The sequence below is a fragment of the Ctenocephalides felis genome, unplaced genomic scaffold (genome assembly GCF_003426905.1).
Source record: "Ctenocephalides felis isolate EL2017-DRISC unplaced genomic scaffold, ASM342690v1 CF-g0.4_SCAFFOLD_03571, whole genome shotgun sequence".
NCBI lineage: Eukaryota > Metazoa > Arthropoda > Insecta > Siphonaptera > Pulicidae > Ctenocephalides > Ctenocephalides felis.
The window spans coordinates 12,649,614-12,674,746 of NW_020539725.1; the positions used below are offsets into that span (position 1 = coordinate 12,649,614).

The window sequence follows — 25,133 nt, forward strand, 5'->3', positions numbered from 1 at the left end:
TTGATTATGGCCAGGTGTCGTTTCAACCGAAGATAAAGCGACAGGGATACAAATGTATGAAACATCTCACATTTACTACAAGAAATTATAATTTGTCTTTTTTTATTTAAACCAGATATGTAAATGTTTGACAAAATGGTGATAAAAGTTCGCAGTTCATTCAAAAATATAATATAAAAATTAAAAGATAAATATACGGAGTAAAAGTTTCCAACAGTAGTTCTGAAGTTTTGTGTTTTGTACCAGGGTCCTCCAATTTTAAATAAAATTTGTTCTACTCCCTTAACTTTACTTATAATCAAATTTGATAAATACTCAAATGATAATATAATTCATAACGAATTACCAAATAAATTTTGCAAACGTAACATACGTTTCAAAGGATTCTGAACATTTTGGCATACCAAAAAAAAATGGATGTGTGTGTTGTGTGTGTAGTATGTATGTATGTTTTGATACAATTTTTCGTCCACGATTTCGGGCGCACAAATCAACCGATTTGAATTGTTAAAAACACATTCGATTTCTATTGATATGAAGACGTGCTGATTAATTAGTGGTGAAAACGGGTTTAGCCGTTTCGAAGTTGGCAAAAAGTGCCAACAACTGTAATTCGGTTTTGAGAAAAAAGGGTACTCGATTTGGATGATTCAGAAAAACATTTTAAATAAATAATTGATAAAATTTTTGGTAAGGCAGGTCTAGCGGTTTCGGAGATATATAGGAAAAGTAAAAAAAATTTTTGATGGTCAAAATGAACATTAGACGTATGCACATCAAATTATCAGACATCTGATGAAGTTTTTAAAAATGAGTATTAATTTTTTTGTTACAATTTTTTGGGTTCCGTACCAAGATTTTTAATTTTTAAAGTATACTTATACGGTTCAAGCAAATATCAAAAATTTAAGAAAAAAAAATTCAAAATTTTTTAAAACTATACAAAGTTTTATACTTTACATTTCAGTTTCAAAATCTATATATTTCAAATGCGTTATTCCAAACGTAATAAATATATCCTCAGATGGATTCATTCATTCACCTCCTGCTAATGTAAACTTTCTCAAGTGCTTTGAGCGATAAGATCCTCACTGTATATTTTATGAACGATAAAATATATAATGATTATAATTATCTATTTGAAAATTTATAAAACAATTATTGTAAATCATTGATCATTTTTATTGATTACTAATTTTTTCGTCGAATATATAATTCTGGTACGGAAAGTTCCAGCAATTTGCTTAAGGCACGATGCACTAGTTGATATATTTAAGTGAATCATTATTCATTCCTTCATATGCATTTATTCCCATGTTTCAAACCATTTGATAAGGATTTTAATCTATTTATTATTGATATATGTTGAAAATATAATGTTTTGAGAAATTTTCGTTTCAGGTATAATAAAACTCTTGAGAACAAATACTTAACACAAATTTCTATTCATCAAAACATGCTTTTGAGGATTATGGGGGCAATTTTCGGGACAACTTAATTATGCTATGTTACAGGTCTCTTTTGGTAAATACCATCTTGAGTAATATCATTGGTAGTAAATAACTTTCAAAAAGCTATGTCTGTGCTGTTCGATCGAACCTTTTACACTATTCTATTTTTAATACCTAACCTCCAAATGGCACAAATGTTAAATAACAATATTATCATAATCAATCAATATTTTGTGTTGCTCCTGATAACACACGCGTGAAGTCGAACAAAGGTATTCTCTGACGTTTGTGCCATTTGAGGGTTACAGTTTTAAAAGTAGACTTAGGTAGAACGATCAATCGAACAGCCAAAATATAGCTTTTTATACAATAAAGAGACATATAACGTAACATAATTATTTTATCCAAGAATGGGCTCCTTAGTATATTCTCTACATAAAATCTGAAGTAGTAAGGGATTATAAATGATAAGAGGATCAATTACAGGTTTCATTTCCTCCGAGCCCAAACTATTGCATACAGAGCAAAACTGTCAATTTGTAACTGTTATTAGTCAATATTTGTCAGTTTGTGATAGTTTGGACTCAGAGAGAAAGAACCTACAACGTATTCATATGATATCATCACGAATATTCATTGATAATAATAATAATAATAATGGGTGTACTGCCCTAGGGCAGGTCCATGAGCTGACTTAAAATTCCAACTCGATTCAGGGAAGAAGTAGTGTGAGAGTTTTTCCCATTCCATTTCACACCGCAGTGCCCGAGATGGGCTTATTTTCAATTGGAAACGTATTTTGATCTATATTTTCACTTGAAAATAGTCATCGCGCTGCCCGATGACAGATTGCCAGAGCGGGTAATCGAACGCGCGACCTTGTCCATACAAAGTCAACGCGTTAACCGACCTTCGCCACGACGAACCCTCATTATTAACTATTGCGAACTATTACGAACACTAAAATAAATGTATGTACTAAATCGCCTGATAAAACATGATGGTTGTAAATCTACTACCTACCCATCAGCCTGCTACTATGCAGAAGTCGGACAATCATCACTGTTCGATCTTTCATTAGAACGACATCATCTCCCGAAGCAGGATGGTGTCCATCCCAGGTGGCATTGATGCACGTCAGAGAAGCGGTTGTCGACGACGTTCCTGACTTTTGATTCGAACACACGCCATCACCAACGGCAGCATGTGTGTCGTTGCTGGTGGTGGCCGCGCTACTATTGTTGGGCGTTGAATTGGCGTCTTCTGATAGTCGTAGGGCGAGTTCTAAGTCGCGCAGCACTTCGGTTTCTTTGGCTTCAATTAGACTGAATCGCCTGGAGAAAGGAAATAGATAAATGAAAGGAATATTGACAATAAAAACGGTAGGAAATTAAATATATTAAAGATAATTAACTTCAACTTCATTATTAGAATAAAGCTATACGTTCCTCATTATACACTTTTTCATTATCGATAGACTGATGAAACTACAATTGTATAAACCTCTTTTTCTATGTTTTTATTTTGACAATCCATATCAACACCGTGTGACAACATCATTGGATCCTAGTTCTTAGTTTTTATTCTCTTACGTACAATTGATTTTATATACATATATTATTATTTGTAAATAGACGATGAAGTCAATTATTATAATAATGATTATAATCATTATAATGAAGTCAATTATTATAATTGTAGTAATTAATAGTAACTACGTATAAATAAATCGTAAAACAGCGTCTAAAATGTATATGATATATATGATTTTTGATCCACATCCATTTTTTTTTACATTTTATTGCATTCCATGCACAAATGGTTTCCATATATTTAAAAATATACTCATACATTTATTTTTCAAATTGGTAGTAATATATTTATTAAAATGAAAAGCTGAAGAAATTAGAATATAAACGAGGTGTTGGTAACCAGAATGGACCATCTCACAAACTGAGATACGATGAGGATACGATGAACTTTTCACTAAATAATGTTGTCAAACTTGAATAAACATAATATTTACATCTGTCTATAAAAGGCTCTAAGGTTCTAAAGTTGTTTCACGCTTCATGAAAACTCATTGTGAACTATGGGACTTCTATTTTATTTATATCATAAAAAGACAAGTGAAATGATGCAAAAATAAATGCTAAGTAGTATGTAAATTAATTAAAGATAATAAACAAACGTTTTAAAAATAGCACATTTTTCTACATGGTTTTATAGCGTTTAGGAATATAATAGAAATAATATAATATTAGTCCACTCTGTTACCAACTCTTCAAATATAAAACACTTTATTCGATATTTTGCAATATTGTCCAAACACGACTTATATAAATCTCTCTTATTTTAGATAACATAAAAGCATTTTTATATGGAAAAATACTGGAGTCTCAATTACGTCAGTCACATTGAATAATTGATATAATATATTTATACTAATTACATCATAATAAAATAAAATAAAAGCTAATAAAAAACTAATAAAATTAACATAATATAAAACCTAACAAAAACAATCTAATTACAAGTCATAATTGGAACCTTTCGTAATAACAATGGTATTGTTAAAATAAAACAAATCAAAATAATCAGCAGAATCTATAATAAATTAATCTATAATATATGCTCGTAACGGATACTTAAAATGTTTTATAATCTCAAAACTGTTATTTACCTTTTGGCGCTACTAATTATTAAAGATAACAAAAATAAGGATAAAATTTACAGAAGTCCTTCCATTTAAATACAATTCTATTTTGTTAATATTAAGAGGGGTTTCTAGTCTAGAGACGTAAATTTTATGTGACTTCTGAAAGGCAGTAAAAAAAAGTGCAAACAATTTACTATTCATTTTTCTATAAGTTATCATTTAATGTTTTAAGGATACAGAAAAAAATTGAAATTGAAAATTGTCAGTTTTAATTCTAGCATATGATGGAAAAATTGTCATGTGACGATACCCCTGATTTTAGCACTCTAAATAATCTGGTAAAAAGGAAAAGATTATGAATCTGGAATAATGTCCAATTAATAGGAACTACAAACAAATTAAAAAAAATCACATAATATCAAGTGTAAAATAAAACTTTTCTTGATATTTTCGATATTTTTCAAAATAGTAAAATTCGGAATTTGGGTATAAGTGCAGTTCATACTGAAGAAAAGTCTATAATGAAGACTGTAAAACTTGAAATAATTTAGTCCAGTAGTGTTGAGAAATCGTATCGAAAAAACACTTTCAAGGTATGGTATCGAAAAAAACACTTTCAAGAAAATCTCGTTCAAAATTTTGCGGAAGAAGTTAATAGAGAAGGATTATCGTGGTCAAACAGTTTATCTCCATAAATAATTTAAATTTTAAAAATTCTTTGTATACATATTCTTGAATACAGTAGAACCTCGATTAACCGAACTAATTATTGTCCATAGGCATCCGGATAATCAAAAATCCGGATAATCGAATGAATAAAGAATAATGTTGTGTATTTATTAAAAATAACAAATACATGCACAGATATCAACGAAAATAATGTTTATTAAGAAATTGGAACTCCTTTATGTATGTACATATATATTTTCTTAGATTACATTACATATATATACTAACTTTTTGCATTATTCCTGCAAAAATTCGAATTGTAGTTGCATACATATTAATTAATCGCGGTCCGGATAATCGCGAATCCATATAACTGAGGTCCGGATAAACGAGGTTCTACTGTAGTTATACTTTGCAAATACAAACAAAAATCATTTCTTAAAACTTCTAGACTAAAATACCACCTTAAATTGAATAAAATCGTTAAAGCGTAACGATCAAAAACCAATTCCAATATTAGATTTTATTCAATCAGCGATGTCTTCAAATGATATTAATCAATTCTACATCGTTGATAACGATTTTACATAATATAAAGTACTCCGCGATGAGGAAACGTTTAGAATTGAAATATTGAATTACCTGTGCAACGCCGTGAGATGCGCAAACGTCAGATTGAGGTGGGCGTGCAGGCCGAGCAGGGCCACCTCACGGAAGTGGGCAGCGTACAGGTGCGCCACAACATGGAACAGCAGCCGAAGGATTTTGCGACAGATCACCTGGAATAAATTGTAGTGAACTAGATTTATTCGTACCAATTAAACTTTATAGCCCGAAGGCAGAAGGGCAGTTTCAATATATTAGTTATAATTTGATAGCGATTTAAAATCATTGCAGTAAAGCTATTGTTGCAATTGAAATTAGATTTGACATGAAGAATATAACAAATATTCTATATATTTATATTCAATTTTAATAATTTTATAATTTAATAAATATATATATAGCTTCTATGCTATCTTCTCCACTTTCAATCAATTCAAAATAAGTTGTTGAATTTTTTTTCAGAAACTTGAAGTCGCCGCTTGTTCATATAATTTTATACATCCAACAATTACACTATCAATTTAATGATAGTATGATTGCAATTTTTCAGTCTATCATTACTAAAATTTGCAAAATTTCAATAACAAATAAATGTTACATTATAATGAAAATCACACCAATGGCACTAGGGAGTAAGATAGATCAGAATGATTAAATTATGGATAATCGATAAGAATTTCATGGCATCACAAATTAAATTATATATAAAATAAAATAATATAATTTCAAATCGTTCATTTCTAATTTAGTAAATTTGAAACAGAACAAACTTTTTTTTTAATTACTGGCCTCGATCCAATAGGTCATTTAGCTTTTATTTATTATTTAGATACTTTTTTATATCCTATTTACTATTGCATATAACATATTACATGCCTCATAATTAATTACATGTATATTATATAAGTTTTCAGCATTTTCGATATTTTCACTATTAACTCCAATCAAATTTATGGGTCAATTCCGGCGTAAAATAAAGCAATGTTATGGAAAGGCTATGTTACGCTGCGTTTTTCATATAAAATGGTACTAAAAACTATCAAAATGCTAGGTGGTTGATGTAGAGTCAGGAGTTTTAGATATAAAACCTAACTTAGAAAATGCACAAACGTTAAAAAAATCTTATCATATGTGAAACTTTCTGATCTGTCATAATAATACATGCAAAAAGTAACATTTTCAACGTAAAATGCAAATATTTATTATCAGATTCTTAATTACTACTTATATATTGATAAATATTTGATACTTATTCTTTTTTTTCGACTCGCACACCGGAGATCTTTGGATCGAGTCCTGATACTGTCTATTATTATGTAATTTAATATATTTCATTATAACACTGAATATAATGATGGTAGAAATAATATAAGTTAGCTTAATAATATAAGTATTAATTAGCTAATTTTGGTGTAAAATAGACCGATGTTATGGCAAGGCTATGTTACATTGCGTTTTTCATATAAATGGTGTTAAAAACCATCAAAATGCTATGTAGTTTCTGAGGAGTCAGACGTTTTAGATATGAAACCTAACCTAGAAAACGCACAAACGCCAAAATAAATATCATGAGTGCATCTTTCTGATGTGTCATAATAATACATGCGACAAGTTAGATTTTAAGTGTAAAACGCCTGATCGCACAGCAAATACATAGCATTTTAACAGTTTTTAGTAGTATTTAGTACCACTTTATATGAAAAACGCAACGTTTGCTGGTTGCGGTTGCGTTTGGTCTGGTGTAACATAGCATTGGTCTATGTTACACCAGAATTGATTCATTAATCTCTATATTATTTCTACCATCTTTATATTCAGTGTTATAATAAAATATTCGATCTGAACTCGATCCAAAGATCTCCGGCGTGCGATTCAAAAAAAAAAAAATTGAATCAGTATCAATTATTTATCAATATATAAGTATTAATTAAGAATCTGATAATAAAAATTCCAAATATAAACTTGATAGTAATTCAATATTAACTAAGGTGACCATATTTTTTTAAGTCAAAACCGGGACGGCAATTTTTTGTTATACTAATCCGGGACGGAGGGCGGGCTCTTTAAAATAACAAATACTATTTAACGATACAATGAAAAAAAAAGTTTTTATATGAATCATTTTTTATTAATCAAAACTGCGGACTTCTGTTTCAATATTGTGTTGTTAGCTTTTGAGCCTTGTTTAAAATTCTATCAAATTTTTCTCATAATTACGAAATTTTGTAATTTGCAAAAAATAGCGCTTTGTTTGCTTTCATAATTTTTAATTTTAATTTTATAAAAGCCGGGACAACCCGGGACAAAAAATCTAAATCCAGGACAAATATTGCTTTTAGAAAAACCCGGGACACAAGGTGGAAATTCGGGACTGTCCCGGCTAAACCGGGACGCATGGTCACCTTAATATTAACCTATTCGTAAATGGTTGCAAACCTATCAAACCAATCAAAAAATATTTGCTCATCAATAAAATTAATAAAAATAACGAAATAACTAAACTGAAGACAATAGGTTGATGTACAATGAATTGCTCATCTGTCCACTGAATTTAAATAATTTTCCAGATCTTACTTTAGGTGCCAATTAGCTTACCTCAAACGATGTGGGAAAATCTCTTCCGTATTTGGTGGGAAACACAGCTTCATCAGCAACACTTCGTTGGATAAATGTCATCACAAAATCTATATATTGAGGAGCAGGGACTTTGGTTTTCTTTCCTTTCTCATCAAACCACAAATATGTCCTAAAATATAAATATAAAATGTAAATGCCTCAATCATAATGTTCGAACGTCTTTTCGGTTTATTATGTTGGCCATGAAGGTGACAATCTTCAGGGCATTAAGCTTTACACGGAATGGTTGCTACCCCTGGTAGAGGGGGTAGCGGAGTGTTTTGATATAACTAATTGTTCACTTCTAAAAGTAAAGTCCGCGAAACAACATGTATAATAAATAAATAACTAATAAATATATCTTCTTTCATTATAACTTAGTAACAAATCAGTGATTGTAATTTGAACTGAAACAAATGCATAATCTAGAAACAAATCATTGTTTAATACAACCTACAGCGACAAGGGTTAAATTATAATCCAACAACCTGAATTATCGAAGGAGAGTTTTAATAAATTTTAAAACTACGTGGCGGTATACACATAATAATAGAAAAAAATGAACTAATTTAACACAAATAAACAGTAATGTGTAGAATATATGGTTCAGTGAAATTTCATTAATTCTCTTACAGTTTATTTTATACAATTCTAGAAACGCATATATGGCATCAAATATTTCAACTATTAGCATCAAATATCTCAAATATTTCGCTTCAAATATTTCAACAATTGAAAGTAAATTATAGTCTGGTTATAAACTATTAATTGTATAAATTTAAAAAAAACTATTTCAAATTGTAATTAGCAATTCGGGGAAGTATATAAAATTAAGCAAATATGTTAATTTTATTCAATTATTACAATTCATACAATAAATTACAAATTTAAACTGCACTCAATGAATATGTAGAAATACCCAGAGCTGTTTTACATATTTTACATTTTATATCGATTTCAGTACTTCCTGAATACAACATGATAAAACGATAAGTAATGCTGTTAATTTAAGTGTTAATCAAATATAAATATTAAATATTATATCTTATCATTCCATTACCTCGTTCCTGGTCCTGTCATATCAGGGCAACCACTCATCGTGCAGAATTCACTGACGGTTCCATAGACTAAATTCACGTGCTCGAAAAGCGCCATCGCTGGAAACAATGACATTCGAATAAGTAACTTCCGGCAATTAAATAAAATTCATACCGAATTTGGAATAATTATAATTTTAATTTGGTACATTGTTGTAATTTTTAATTAAGGAAGAAATGCTGGTTTTGTTCATGGTCGCATATATGGAGATAAGCACTGTTATTATATGTTATATGTTAATTATATTTTGGGAAGTGTAGGATAAATTAAGTTATTAAAATAAATTAAAAATTGTTTTTATAAAAATATTTATATTTTTTATAAAAACTTATTTTATTTTGAATGTCATGCAGATACTTCATAAAATATTTAACTTGGAACATTGTTTTGCACAACAGTTTTGGCTATAAATATCATACCCTGAGGTTTTATTAAATTATATTTAGGTTTAGGAGCCAATTCTCGGATAATATAAGTATGGTATGGTAATGCTATTTGAGGATCTATATCTGTATGAGTAAGTAGTGACAAACCATCAAAAATATATGTATTTGCTGTGCGATCAGGATTTTCACACATAAACCTAACTTCACGTATGTGTTATCAAAAAGACATAAAAAATTGCACTTGCAGTAAAATGGTTATTTGACATTTGTAGATTTTGTAAGTTAGGTTTTATGTGTACAAGCCTGATCTAAGATATTTCCTTGTAATTAACTGTTGAAAAAAATTAAGCCGATTTTTATGGAACTTTTTTTTGGCGATATATATCATGGTCTTATAGAACTTACTGTAATAATAATGCCTTACTACAAGTAGTTTAATTGTTAAAAATTCATCAAAGTTTAGGAAAATGAGTAGTTTGTTAAAATTAAAGTTAGACGATTTATAAATTGTTGTATACAAGCATACTTGGTATAGCGAAAGTGTACTTGGCCTTAATGAACATACTAAACCATGAAAGTCCTATAGAAACTGGTCCAATTATGAAAATTATTGATTTTTGAAAATTAGCTTTTCGAAAACACTGCGAGTTAACGTCTTCGTTCATTTTCAATTATGTTAACTTTAATGTTAGAGGCATCCCAAAATGTCCCAAATTGGTTTATCCATAAAGTGTCTAGTTTGTTTTCGGGGACAGAAGAAATCAGAAGACTTGCATCTAAATACAAGACTAGATTGGAAAAACACTTAAATCAATTTGCTAAAGGCCTGCTTTCGCCAAACAACTCCAAAAGGCCCAAAAGAATAAACCCTTTAGTTTTAGCTAGTTAACATGTAATCTAGATTTGAAAAAATCTAGTCTGGAAAAGCAAATGATTATTTTGGTGACAAATGTTAGAGATAAGATTTCAAAACCTAACTAGTGGTAGTCACTTTAAATTTGAAAATTTATGAGATGAAGAGACAAGAGTAATTTCTTTCTCATCAATTCTCACTTCTTCTTCATCTCATCAATTTTCAAATTTGAAAAGACTACCACTGGGTAGTATTTTAAAATCTTATCTCTAACAATAGTAATCAAAATTACTGAATGTTTTTTGCATTATATAAAAATAAAAAAATAAACATTAACAATAAACTTCATCCAGAGAAATAATCGACTCCAAATGCAAAATGTTTGCTATCTTCTCCTGGCTATTGGTATAATATTTCTTGGATATAAAAAAATATTACTGAACCACTATTTTCAATATGCTTCTATTATAACAACTTAATAGTCCAGTCATTTGGTCGTTTTGCCGGTACAGTACTCCGGGAATTTTGAAAATTTGTAATCTTATAGATTTCGAGGTGCTCTTTACGAAAATCAACTTTGCCACCTCAAATTTGAACGGCAAGTTGCCGCCATATTGAAAAAATGGCGTCAAAAAACAGCTTTTTTAAAATATCTCCTTTCTGGCTCATTCTACGATAAAAGTATATATGTACGAATTAAACTAGAGAAAATTTCCTACAATTCCTTAGAAAACCGTTTTTTTGTAAAATTGATAGTTTGAGAGTACGGCCGCCTCAAAGTCTTTGCTGCTCTCGCCGTAGTATCAAATCTGTCCATATATGACAGCACTTCGAACTTGACCACATTCTCTCTAATAAATAATATTTTCAATGTTAAATTAAGCGAATAAGATCTAGAAATAAAATAATTCAAATATTTTTCTGTTTTTTGCTGATTTTTTAACGCTTCAAGCTACTTGAAGCTATAAGGTGCTACTCAAGCTATAAGTATACTTATAGCTACTTTGCCATCGAAGTGTTAAAAAATTAGCAAAAAAAAACAAAAAGTATTTGAATTATTTTATTTCTAGATCTTATTCGCTTAATTTAACATTGAAAATATTAATTATTAGAGAGAATGTGGTCAAGTTCGAAGTGCTGTCATATATGGACAGATTTGATACTACGGCGAGAGCAGCAAAGACTTTGAGGCGGCCGTACTCTCAAACTATCAATTTTACAAAAAAACGGTTTTCTAAAGAATTGTAGGAAATTTTCTCTAGTTTAATTCGTACATATATACTTTTATCGTAGAATGAGCCAGAAAGGAGATATTTTAAAAAAGCTGTTTTTTGACGCCATTTTTCCAATATGGCGGCAACTTGCCGTTCAAATTTGAGGTGGCAAAGTTGATTTTCGTAAAGAGCACCTCGAAATCCACAAGATTACCAATTTTCAGAATTCCCGGAGTACTGTACCGGCAACAGCCTTTTTTTGCACCAAATGACTGGACTATAAGGGCTCGAACAATTTAAGATAATTGTTTAATAAATTAAATAAATAAGGCAGATGGACACAATAGGTAATGGATCAGTAAAGTTATATATATTTGATAAACTCATACCAACTTAAAAATTGGTATGAGTTATGGGTATTGGTATTGCTAATGTTCTAATCACTGTGATTTTAGGGATAGTGGCTAAAGCTAAAGGCTTTCAGTCAGAGGTTGCAGATTTGATACCTGTCTGGGACAGCCTGGTGTTAAGTAGTAGTGACATCGAAAAATAGATTTACCAGATAGCAACATGTTTTCAAGCGAAAATAATCCTGATCCAGCAAAAGTCAACAATGTTACAGAAATTGTAATAATTAAAAGTAATCACATAGAGATTCACGTTTGAATTGCCATCTATAAAACCACGTTGTTTAAGAAGTGAGCATAGCAGCTCATGAAACTCTTTAAGTTCTGATTGGTGGTAAAATAAAAAAAAAAAAAAAATATTATTACTTATTATTTATATATCTCTTTTAAATCAGATGTACTAGAAGAATAGTAGCAGACAGGCTGCTGGACCATATTAACAATGTAATTATTCTTAACACGTAAAAAGATTGACCAGAGTTTCCATAGATAAAGAATGAGAGTTTTGGTATAAGCAGCCAAACAATGTTTGAGTATTCACTTCCAAAATATTTACCAGAGACCATAAATTGTATTTTGGCAAGTATATTTAAAAAATATACCTCGTCGTGCGATATGGATCCGTTATAACCACCGAGCGTATAGTAATCACCGGCAGACGATTTTTACTAACTAATTTTATCATCGAAAGGAAGCATTATTAGTTTCGTTTTATTTTTATTAGAAGTAGAAAAAACGGTGCACGGTCGCGCTTAATGGTTTGTTTTATAGAAATACCGTTACGAAACCATTTATGGAATTGTTTTTAAAAGCGCGTCGCGTACTTATTAGAAAACGTGTGCTGCCTCATGATGTTACGATTATTACAAGAGGGAAACTACGGACAATGGACAGATTAGTAATGCCATTAACAGTGCTGAGAGACGTAAATGATAAAAAATCAAAACCATGGTGACAATATCAAAAATTTTGAAATTACTTCTATTTTAGACTTTAAAGAAGATATCGATATCTAATTCTAAGATATGTTTTCTAAGTTTTACTTTTCAAGAATATGTGTACAAGAAGGTTTTCAAATTCAAATTATTTTTGGATATATAGCTGCTTGATCACGATAATCCTCCTCTGTTTCCTTTCTCCACGAAACTATTTAAAAACGCTTTTCTCAAATCCGCCTTTTTTGTTGCGATACCTACGAATTCTTAACTTCTGCTGAACCGAATGTCTTGAAATTCGTACAAAGTCTTCTTTATAGACTTCTCATCAGTATCAACGACGCTCATCACCAAATTCCGTTTTTTACCATTTAAAAAAAAAAAAATTGAGAACATCAAAGAAAAGTTGTATTTTTTTTTCAGACTGTTGCTATTTTGTGAAAAAAAAAAGAACTAATGGGTAGTTTATATAAATGCGACATTACTACAAATTAATAATCATTTTATATCGGACAATTTGAAGGGCTAATATCAGGGTCTGGTCAGATGCTAATTTTTAGAGACACCCACTTCATCACTTAACACAATTAAAACTTTTTGGCTGTTTAAATTTCATTCTTTCTGTAATCTTAAAATATTAATTAATAATTTATAAAAATGGTTAGTAAAAATATTGTTAGCCTTTTAAAAATCACATAAAATTCATGGCCCTAGGACTAAAAAATCACCTTAAAAACATTAAATAATAAAAAACTCACTTCACTATAAAATCATATTTTATAGTAATTCAAAAAAATGAAAATTATTATGTAGATACTGTTTTCATATCTACATAAGAATTTTCATTCTTTGAATTACTATAAAATATGATTCCACATAATTTGTGACATATTATAGACTCACTGAAAATGCTGAATTATTTGGAAGTTAGAAAACAATTAATTGATAATGGTTGAAAAGTCATGAAACAAACGGAATTGATAAATATAACCAAAGAACAACTTTGTCAGTAAGTTTGTACAACTTCAGAATGCCTTGAAATTATCATAGATCATACACCTTGCCCAAATACGACTTATATCTTTTTGACTTGCTCAGTAGTTTCATTTATAATTTAATTTCAGAATTAATTGAATTTTTATTATATAATTTTTTAGCATCAATCAATACTAAATGAGTCCTTTGAGCTGTTATGCTGACTTCTAAATTCTTGTAAATAATGACGTGGATCATTTATAGATGACAACCTATATATTTCATATTTTCAAGGAAAAACCGATGTCACTACTGCTTGACATCAGACTGTCCGAGGCGGATATCAAACCTGAAACTTTTGATTGCAAGCCCATAGCTCTAGTAACAACTAAATCACGGTAGAATCCTATATTTTTAATAAGCACGAAACTTAATAATTTAATTCTTTAAAATCATTGTTAGATTATATATTATATTGGTTGGACAATATAGAAAAAAACAGATATACTTGTTTATGCATTTAAATATTTAATTCTTTTATAAAATTAGAATGTGCCTATGTATTTGTGTGCAATTAGTACAAAAGTGTGCATTCATATTTTGTATGTATGTATAATTATATAGTTTATTAAATTATAATTTCTAGCCCTTCATTTGTTCTTCACTGAACTTTTCGCGGTGAACGAATATGAATATTCATGTACGTGAATGTACTTATTCCAATACTTGTGTGTAAAGTTTTAACCATGACGGTGATATCATTACATATATTATAAATGACTGACGCATTGGCGTATTTCCCTAAAATTGGAAGACGAACAATATAGATATTTTTGCAATATTTTTTCTATTTAATGGACAATAGGTAAAGATACAATCACCGAATCAAGTAAAATTAAAATGCTTTGAAATAAATAAATAGACTTTAATTACCAGTGCGTTGTTATGAAGAAGGAAGCAATTAGTATGGAGTGAATGATAGAAATGAATGTGTTAAATTCTTTAATTAGAATAAAAAATAATTCTATGCAAAGAATATGTGTTTTGAAACCTTGCAAACAACAATGAGCATAGGTAGGATCAAATATGACTAATGGTCCTTTTTCAAGAAATTGCTAATTGGTGCTTCTAGATATTTGAACAGGATGCATTCTATAGTAGCAAGTAATATAATTTTACTAAAAAAAAAATACCACTAGTTTTGGATTTTTTTTATTACTATAACTTACACTGCGGGAGGTTAATAGGTCGTATTTATGAAATTTGGGACAAAATCTATGTTATCGAGTAAAAGTAATCGCAATGAATATAAATACGTGATGTAATATTTTCCAAATTTCCAAACTAATTAAAGTACGAAATCAGCTGATATGAACGTAAATGTGCGATAACAATGTTTAAACAAAGTGATTTGTTACAATAAACAAATGACCATTACGTGTTATTACGTTTCAATAAACACGGAAATAAAAACAAATTAGTGTAAATATCAATTTGTTTAATAAACATAATATCGTATGAAATGTTATATACATGAGGCCTGGGACGCCGAGATAGCAGATGATCGTCATACAAAAACATATTTGCTTTAATTATAACACACTTGGATTTGAAAAACTCACATACGCGTAGGAAATCCTATTATAACAGTTTATACAGGTAATTAACCGTTTTTAATTAAGGTTGACAAAAAGGTAAGTCATTTTCATATAAATTACAGTGGAAGCAGAAGAAGTAAATGATCGAGGTCTATTTCATTTATTTGTTCTTCCATAGTTCGTGATAAAACTTTAAATTATTATTAGATTAGAAGTTTGCATTTGAGACGGGATCCAAAAAATTTCGCTATTTGTTCGCCAAACAATTAAAAATTTTTGGGCTATATGAAAGCTTTTAATTCTCTTTTCAGAAAGTAGTGTGCGCTGATTATTTATTAATTCCAACTATTGCTCTTATTACTTTGGCCAACTTTGGTCATCAGATGGAAAGTATCTCATCATAAAAAATAATAGATTTCAGTATAACTATTTGTATCCCATAATTATATAAAAAATAGTTCAGTAAATAATTTATATTAAAACGACTAAATAAAGCTAAAGAGCATAGAAAATTGAAATTCTAGTGTGTACTATAAAATTCATAGAGTATATATTAATTAAATTATGGTACGAGTAAATTTTAAAGATATTTTAGAGGCAATTCTGAAGATATTAACTACGCATTTGCACCACAATACCTATAACCATACTATAAATACTAGTTTGGCATCTAATGATTTTTGTTAAAAAGTCAAATACATTCTTTTCATGCAACTGAATACCTTTATTCTGAAATGAATTGTCCACTTTGACCACTGACTTTTTGTCATCTTTCAAACAGCCCATTCTTATAAAAGTTCTGGTTTTTATTATCAAAAAATTGAACCAGGCACAATTTGACACCATCATCATTATTGATTTTTTTTTAATGCAAGGTGTTTTGTAAAGATCGAAAAAGTAATTAGACTATATGATGGATTTGGCAAAATATCCCAATCATCATCCAATAATTTTTGCCGAGTGGCCAAGTGTGATGTCCAGAATGGAATAAATCGGTTTCGGTTTATCAATTCAGGCTGCTTTTTTCTATTACATAATTCAATTTTCTTAGCTGTTTAATGTAGACATCAGAATTCATCATTCGGTTGATGATAACAGTCTAAGGTAGACAATTTCTTTTTAATCAATTACAACTAGACGACCAGAGCTTTTACCATCTTTGGGTGAAAAACACCAGAACGAAATTTGCAATCAATTTTGATACAGTAGTTTTTTAAAGACTGTATCACCATAAACAGCGCATAACTCTTTGTGAGCTTCAAATACATTTTTACCTGTGCAGAAATTAGAAAGCAAAACATGTCAAAAAAATTGGATTTGATTTTCCATCTGTCAATGAACACCAGACAAAGACTATACAATCGATCTAATATTTTTTTTTTGACATTTTCACAAATTGAAGGGATGATGACGTTTCTGACACAGCTTCATAACATACGAGAGACGTTGCAGTTCATGAGTAAAACGCCTGAATGCACAGCAAATACATGACATTATGACATTATTCAGTAGCATAATGTATGCAAGTTGGAGCGTGACATGGCCTTCCCATAACATTTTTCTGTTATGCGGCAGAATCGGTCCCTTAGACCACATCAGCCAACCTAAAAACTCAATTGAAACCATTTAAATAATTTCGGTTTTAAATAAATTTTTTTGGCTGAATGGTTCTTTGGGTCGATCCAAAAAATAAAATGAAAAAAGTTCAGCCCACTAGAAATTTTGAGCAAATCCATCACTACTTGCGATAGACACAGACCTTTCTCCAATCATACTTAAATGGTAAAGCTGGTTCTTCAATTATTTTCGATGATTGTAGTCTACATTGAGAAACTCTGATTTAAACGTGCCATAAATAATCGCGTGATTGGAGTTCAGAAAGACAATGCCTGTTAAATTATAGATCAGTGGGTCAGAGTCATATGGTGAGATTTGAATGGCATTACCGTATTGCCTCGTTACCGTGTTAGATCAGAACAGAACGAACCGTCTAGGATGGACTCGTTGTTGTCTAACAATATGCCATTACCTATCGTGGGAGAAATTCTAACACAAATTACGAACAGTTTATTTCGTGATGTCACGGTGTGTTGTTTAATGAAAAATACCGTTTAATTATTCAATAAAGAAGAGATCACCGGCTGATAAAAGTTATGTTATATCATCATATGCTGACACTCGAAAACTGCACGTCACGCGGCTGAAGACCAGTGGATTCCTGAATATTAGGCCAATACACAAATTTAAATTATATCATATTTGGGTTCTAACCAGTTAACTGTGGCGCTCACATCAAATAACGAGCACAGTTTCGTGTTGCCTAAGTCGAGCTCATGACGAGTATATTCGTCATTCACATATTAAGATGTGCTATTAAGGTTTATTTTAAAAATTGAACAATGTTTTTACTACATATTACTTCTTAATTAACATAAGCTTATATTACAAACGTATTAAACTAAGAAACCGATTCTGTCGCATAATAGACAAATGTTATTGCAAAGTCATGTTACTCTCCAACTTCCATACATTTTGCTACTGAATTATACTAAATACTGTCAAAATGTCATGTATTCGCTGTGCATTCAGGCGTTTTACGCATAAACTGCAATGTCATTCGTATGTTTTGAAGCTGAGTCAAAAAGACCCTGTTATCTAACATCGTTTTTTGGAAATTTGTGCGGTTTCTAGGTTATGTTTTCTATCTGACAACCTGAGAAATTTTGTATGGTAAGTTCTTCATAACATAGCCTTGCCATAAATTGGTCTGTTATGCAACATAATCGATCCCTAAAAACAGTTTTTATTAAATTAAATATAAATGTAAATGTAAGAAATAGCAAAGAACTATTTTAAAAATAAATAGTAGAATATGTTATTTAAAAAGTTAAATTTTAAATTAGCCGATATAAACACAATAAACAATGACATACGACACATTCAGACATGTACAAAAGCCGGCTCGGAGATCATCCAAACCACAAAACTACGCCACAAAACATTGCACAAGATCAATGTTACATTAAATACGTCAATTTTTAAAATCCCTGACAATGGTTAGAAGATTTGCAATTTTCTTCAACAGTTGTACTTGTCCATTTCAGGACAGGTTTAAAAATTACTATATTATAAGAAGAAACTAAATATTAATTCTTAAGTGTATTGTTTCTAAAATTTCGGTAAGTACATGCAACTTGCCTTAAGGTAAAATGTCACTTACAGTTATAGTCATATGGTAATAATATTCTAAACAAATTGGCATTTCTGAATATATTTAGTTTTTTTTTATTTTTTTAAATTTAAATAGCAATAATGGTCATTGTTTTATACTCATGACAAATATACTCTTCAATACTTTACCATGACGAGTATATTCGCCAATCACATTAACATCAAAAGCATATACTTTTGAATATCTTACAAAAATATTAAAACAAAGTGAACAATAAATACAAAATAAATACATTTTTTACTATTTTTTTCTGTTTATTAAAATAATGGTGATTAGATTTAGAATATTAATCATGCCAATTTCGATTAGTTACTTATGATAGGAGTTTCCAATATTGAGTTCAGACCTTTTTTATCTTCAATTAGAAAACGATTTCCATCATTTTTGAGCCAACACAAAAAAATCAACGTAAGAAGAATGTCATATATCAACATATATAAATATATCTCAGAATATTTTTATTACATATGTGTAGTTAAAATAACATGCAACAACTTGCTTGAAGACCTTTGCCAAAATACTAAATAACAATTCTGCCTTATAAAATGAATTTAAATAGCAATTGTTCAGACTAAAGTCCGCAAAACGATAGAAACTGCTTTTTCAATATGACATAACTCCTATACAAAATTATCTGTATTAAACTTCTACAATAAACGAAACATTTTCATTGATTATGTGACGCATAGAATAAATTTTAATATATTAGTTATTCCAGAATGGAGACGAGATTATTCATAAATTTTCATTATAAATAATAATTAATGAGCAGGCGGAAAATGTTCGATCCTTTTGTCTGCCAGAGTGTTCAAAAATGATAAATATATTTCACTGATGTAAAGACTCGAGACAAATAGGTGCTAGATGTATACGTTTACAAATACAATTTCAAAGCTTTCTTCAAATGCACTACAAAGATTTCAAAGAAGCGTTTTGTAAAGAACTCAATGTGAACAAAGTGCATAAATAATTAATATGAAAGTTGAAAGTTGTAAGCTGTAAGCAACAGGATTCTAATAAGAGCTTCACAAACACCAGCTAATCGTTCACGTACATTTTAAATGTTTTTAAATTGTTCACGGTTGAGGTTCCTTGCATTAGTGAAGTCTTGAGGAACATTTCTACAAGAGATAAATAATGAATAAAAAAGAAGATATAAGTGATCTAAATAAATTTAACGTATTCTTAAATATTTTGCACTAGATTTACATCTGTTCATTTTGAAGTAAGAAATAGTGCTGCATGGCATTGTGTCTTAAGACAAATTGCAGGAACTTCGAGGAATAAAGATAATCATTACTCAATAAAAAAGTATCAATAATCAATAAAAAATGACCAGTGTTCAATAGCAATTGTTTTACATATTTTCAAATAAATTATTACAAATACTATAAATTTTATCTTTTATATTTTATATTACGACGATGTTATCGTTCAAAAACCTTTATTGTTACTTACTCCTTTAAGTAATTTAACATATATAGGTAACCCCAGCATAACGCGGTACTTCTATAACATGGATTCGCTCTAACACGGTTTAAGAATTGAGACCATCCCCCTCGTCATAACACGGTACTTTCGGGTTCACATAACACGGTTTAAGAATTGAGAAAAGTTTTAAAAAAATAAGATATATAGTAAAACCTATGAAAAGCAAACAATATTTAATCTACAATTACTAAAATAGCTGTACAATAGCTCAATAAATGTGATGAAACTAATTCAAAAGATAACTAATTTGATACTTATTATTCAAGTGCGTACGTTCTATCGAAAAAAATCTAGGCTTATCCGAACAATTAGTCAATTATTCATAAATAAAGATTCTTTAAATAAAATGATCATACAAATTTAATAATGATAACTTTGCATGTGGTAAATATATAAATATCTTTTCGCTAAAAGCAACTAATCGCAAATATATTTTTTTGCAAAAAATAATGCACGGATCTGCAGGTAGTACAGAAAACTGCTTTGAGGAAGAGGATATTTTGCAAAAAAAAGATCGTTATGGCCTATTAGTTATGTAGAAAAAAAAAACAATTTATGTGATGCATGGTACTTCTTAAAAAAATAACAAATATAGCAATATTTATTACAAAACTATGATATGTACCATGTTTTTTGAATTCTTGGAACGTAACCCCTCTTTTTGTACTAGTTACCGTGTTATGCGGGGGTTATCTGTATATAAACAGACCATATCATTTTTTCAACTTTTGTCTCTGTATCTCCGAAAACGCTGGACCTACCTCCCCAAAATGTGATCCATTTTTCATTCCGTCAATACAAGTAAAATGTTTTTTTGAATTATTCAAATCGGACGCTACGTTTTTCCAAACACTGAATTGTCATTTTTTGCACTTTTTGCACCGTATCTTCGGCTGGACCTGCCTTTGCCAAAAACTAATGAACACGTCTTCTTGTGAATACGAATCGAATGTTTTTTGAATCATTCAAGTCGGATGAATGATTCATAAAATGTCGAAAACGCCCTAGGAAAAATTGTATCCGCACATACATACACTCATACACATACATCTATTTTTTCTAAAGTGTGCCAAAATGTTCAGAAATCTTTAGAACGTTAAGATATGCAAAATTTAGTTTCGATTACAAATATCTCAAAAATATTGACGTATTTTTGAAAATCTACTTTCTCCCTTAAAATGAAATAGTCCGCGCATCAACAATGGTTATATCCAAAACTATTTACTTCATCTGGGAAACTGTCAAGTGGAACAGTTTTCTAATGTACTGATTAATGGCATAAAAACATTGACATTTAAATGCACAGCTCTTAATTTTAACTTTCATTTCTGTTACAGTTTGAACGCATTTTCATCGCAAATGTCATAAAATATCAATTTAAGTACAAGAATTTAATTGGCAGCGACAATGTAATAATAGTAATAGAACTTTGCTACGGCCACAACCAGTTTTGATATCAATCATATTAAAAATATTATATGCAGAACTTGATTTATTACTTGTTAATACTTTAACATTTTAATTTCCTTAGTTTTGCAATTACCTTATGACGGAAACAATTACGCTAATATAACATTAGAAATTTTAAATTTGTTTTTATTTGCTCATGTTTGATTTAATTCACGCAAGTTTAGTTGCTTAAAGGTTACTTTTTTTTAACAATTCAACATACTAAACACTTGCAAAATAGATTTTTTCATATTACAAATCTTTGTTTAGATAGATAAATGCTTGAAAGTGGTTGCACATCAAACACATTTACGTCTAATATATTTGAATTGTTTGCAGTTTGCGTAAGAAATTTCAGAATGCCAACTCATTTTATTTTAGAATAAACAGACAGAGATATATTAAATATATTTATATTTCATGAAAATGTAATGAAATAAAGCCTAAGGCTCCGATTTCAATGGTACACTCTTTTAGCAAGTCCATACCCAAAATGCAATTACATTGTTTCAACGAGAGAAAAAAAATAAAGATTTCATCAAATGTAAATTACAATGAGCAAGTTCAGTAAATGTCTGAAATGACTTTAGTTAACAATTTTACAATCAAAATAACTTATATTAATAATTTCATAACAATAAAGGCGTCAATCTTCATATAAAATAGGTATGTTATGGTAATGCTATCTTACGGGTCTATATTCGTATAAGTTATTAGTAATAAACTAGCAAAAATACATGTATTTTCTGTGAGATCAGATGTTTTGCACATAAAACCTAACTTCACGTACGTGTTATCAAAAAGACATCAGAAAGTTGCACTTATGATAAATTTTTTATTTAACAATTGTACGATTTGTAGGTTAGGTTTTATGTGTGAAACGCATGATGGCACAGAAAATATATTGTTCTTCACTACCACCTCATACGAATATAGACCCGTAACATAGCAATACCATAACATACCTTATTCATTTAAGAATTTGTCCCATAATGTCTTTAATATATTTAATTCAATGTTCCCGATATTATATCAAGTCAGTAAAATATATTACCTTTTAAGGCCTAATTATCTAAATCAATAATAAAGTTTATCAAAGTGAGCTGTGGGTTGATATATGCAATTAAACTATATAACCTAAATTATAATCATATATGAAATGGTTGATCAGACTATACAAGATAATACAATTTAATCTAAATCAGATAAATGTTATTCACCGTTGAATTATATACTTTTAAGAAAAATATTTTATAAAATCGTCTTGACAAGTCAAGAATTTTATGAACTGCCCTTAGAGTTAGTTATAGTAATGAGCCTTTAGATTTAAGTAAATATGCTTAAGTAATAATGCTTATCTTCACGTTTCTGAGGTTTCTCAACATTTTGGAATACCTCAGAAAAAATTGATGTGTGTGTGTATATGTATGTGTGGATACAATTTTTCATCGAAGATTTAGAGTACCGCCCAACCGATTTGAATGATTGAAAAAGTAATCGATTCCTACTGATCGAGATTAGTGCTGATTAGTTTTTGAGCAAGATCGGTCGAGACGTTTCCAAGATACGAAGAAAGGAGTGCTGAAAATGGAAACTCGGTTTTTGCGAGAACCAGGCATCCGATTTGAATGACTAGAAAAACATTTAATTCATAATGATAGGGAGAAGTGGTGATTAGTTTTTAGCAAAGTTTTTGAGAGAACAAAACATCCGATTTGAATGATTTTAAAAACTTTTTACTTGTTTTGACGAAACGATTGTTTTTAAATAAAACATTTAAAAAAAAATAATTTACATTATGAAATAACACACATCAGCTATACAAATACTTCTATTTTGCATATGAAATATATACAAAGTCAGAGATTTTCACAAAGTCCATGTATATTATGATTACTAATATTACTTATATACTTTAATATGGGGTCAACAAAATAGTAATAAATAAAAGCTACAATATTATTGCAATCCTTCAAATAAAATAACATGTTTTATTACCAGCATAGTTTATGTCGAGATATTTGTATAAGGAAGGAGTTCTAGTTCTATTGTATGGGTATACATATTTATCGTTTATGTTTGTTACGCTATGTATGCCCTATTGTGTAACAACAAAGAAAAATAATTTTACAGCCTATTGTTTTATAAAAACAAGAAATAAATCTATGATATAACCTAGTGAAAAAATAGAGCACCGTATAGGCCCTTTTCTACTTGATACGATTTTGAAATGTTGCACTAAGTCTACATATTCTCGCATAAAAATTACATTATTGCACTCCAAAAGTTGTTTAAAAATGTGTTAAATTCCAGAACGAAATAAAAGCAAAAGTATTCTTAGTTTTGCATGTCATGATCAAACCAATAAAGTCACAAATAATTTTATTCAAATCAAATCAACTGGAACACACTCAAAAAAATTTTGTTGAATACAAAAACTAGTATTGTTACAGAATATTTCTTCTTTCCAGGAAACGATTCATTTTGAGTCCAAGAGATGAATAATAAAATCACAGATATTCACGGAATTTCACAGAATATATCAAAGACCACACGAGTGTTTTCGGTAAACCTAATTAAATTCTTATAACTATCTAGGAGTTCTAAGAATAAATATAAAGTAGAAGAAAGTGGAGAATGCAACATTGAATATACTCGAAATTCAGTAACATCAATTGGTAAATAAAATTATTTAATAAACATATGTAAATGACAATTTCATAAAAATCATTTACCTAAAAATTACAATTTGTACACTTTTCAAGCTAATAATCGAGTTTACACACTATTTCAAAATTAAAAGTTTCATATAATAAAAGAGCTTTACTGCTTATCTAGTTAATCTGTTAATCAATAGAATAAAAGTTTTATGTAATTATTACGATTTTTCTTAAATATTAACTTTAACTAGTTGTAAGTAACTTGAACATCCCGATATGTGTACATAATCAACTTAACCAATAAGAATTGAAATGTAGCTATTCAGGAAAATTGTACTAGTATTTCCAGAATAAAATTTTTGCTCTCACTAAAAAATAATAAAAACGAATTTCCAATTGATGTCTTCCAAACATACTTATAATAGATAAATTAATTTGTTTAACACATTTAATTTCATCCATGTTAGACTCTAATAATGCATTTTAAGTGCCGTTAACTGTAATCAGTAGCTCCCTACGAAACACCACGATTCCGATCAGTATCGCTTGCACGACGAAATAATAAACTTTGATGAATTTTTGTAATTCAACCGCTTATCGTAGGCCTATAATATTTTAATATGCTATTTCAGACTACAAAATCATTTAAACATTTAAGGGAGCGTCCATTAATCAGGTGAGATAGTTATTAAAGATTTTTGGACCCCCTCCCCCTTAGTGATACGTGGTGATATTCAAAATTAAACCCCCCCTCCCCCACCAAACATTACGTGTATTTTTAGTTGCGTGAAAATCTCAATTTTTTTTTTTTTTCTTGAAAATGTTAGATTTTTT

The 25,133-nt window shown here is 29.5% G+C and overlaps 1 protein-coding gene across 1 annotated transcript in view; it reads right to left on the bottom strand.

Annotated features, from left to right (window-relative positions):
- Positions 1-25,133, bottom strand: part of LOC113385367 (MOB kinase activator-like 2) — a gene marked incomplete in the record, with an annotated part of 296,192 nt that overhangs the window by 5,204 nt on the left and 265,855 nt on the right. Inside the window, 4 exon segments of the mRNA XM_026623213.1 lie at positions 2,536-2,785; positions 5,422-5,558; positions 7,981-8,131; positions 9,062-9,158. Of these exon segments, the coding sequence (XP_026478998.1) occupies positions 2,536-2,785; positions 5,422-5,558; positions 7,981-8,131; positions 9,062-9,158 (635 nt within the window).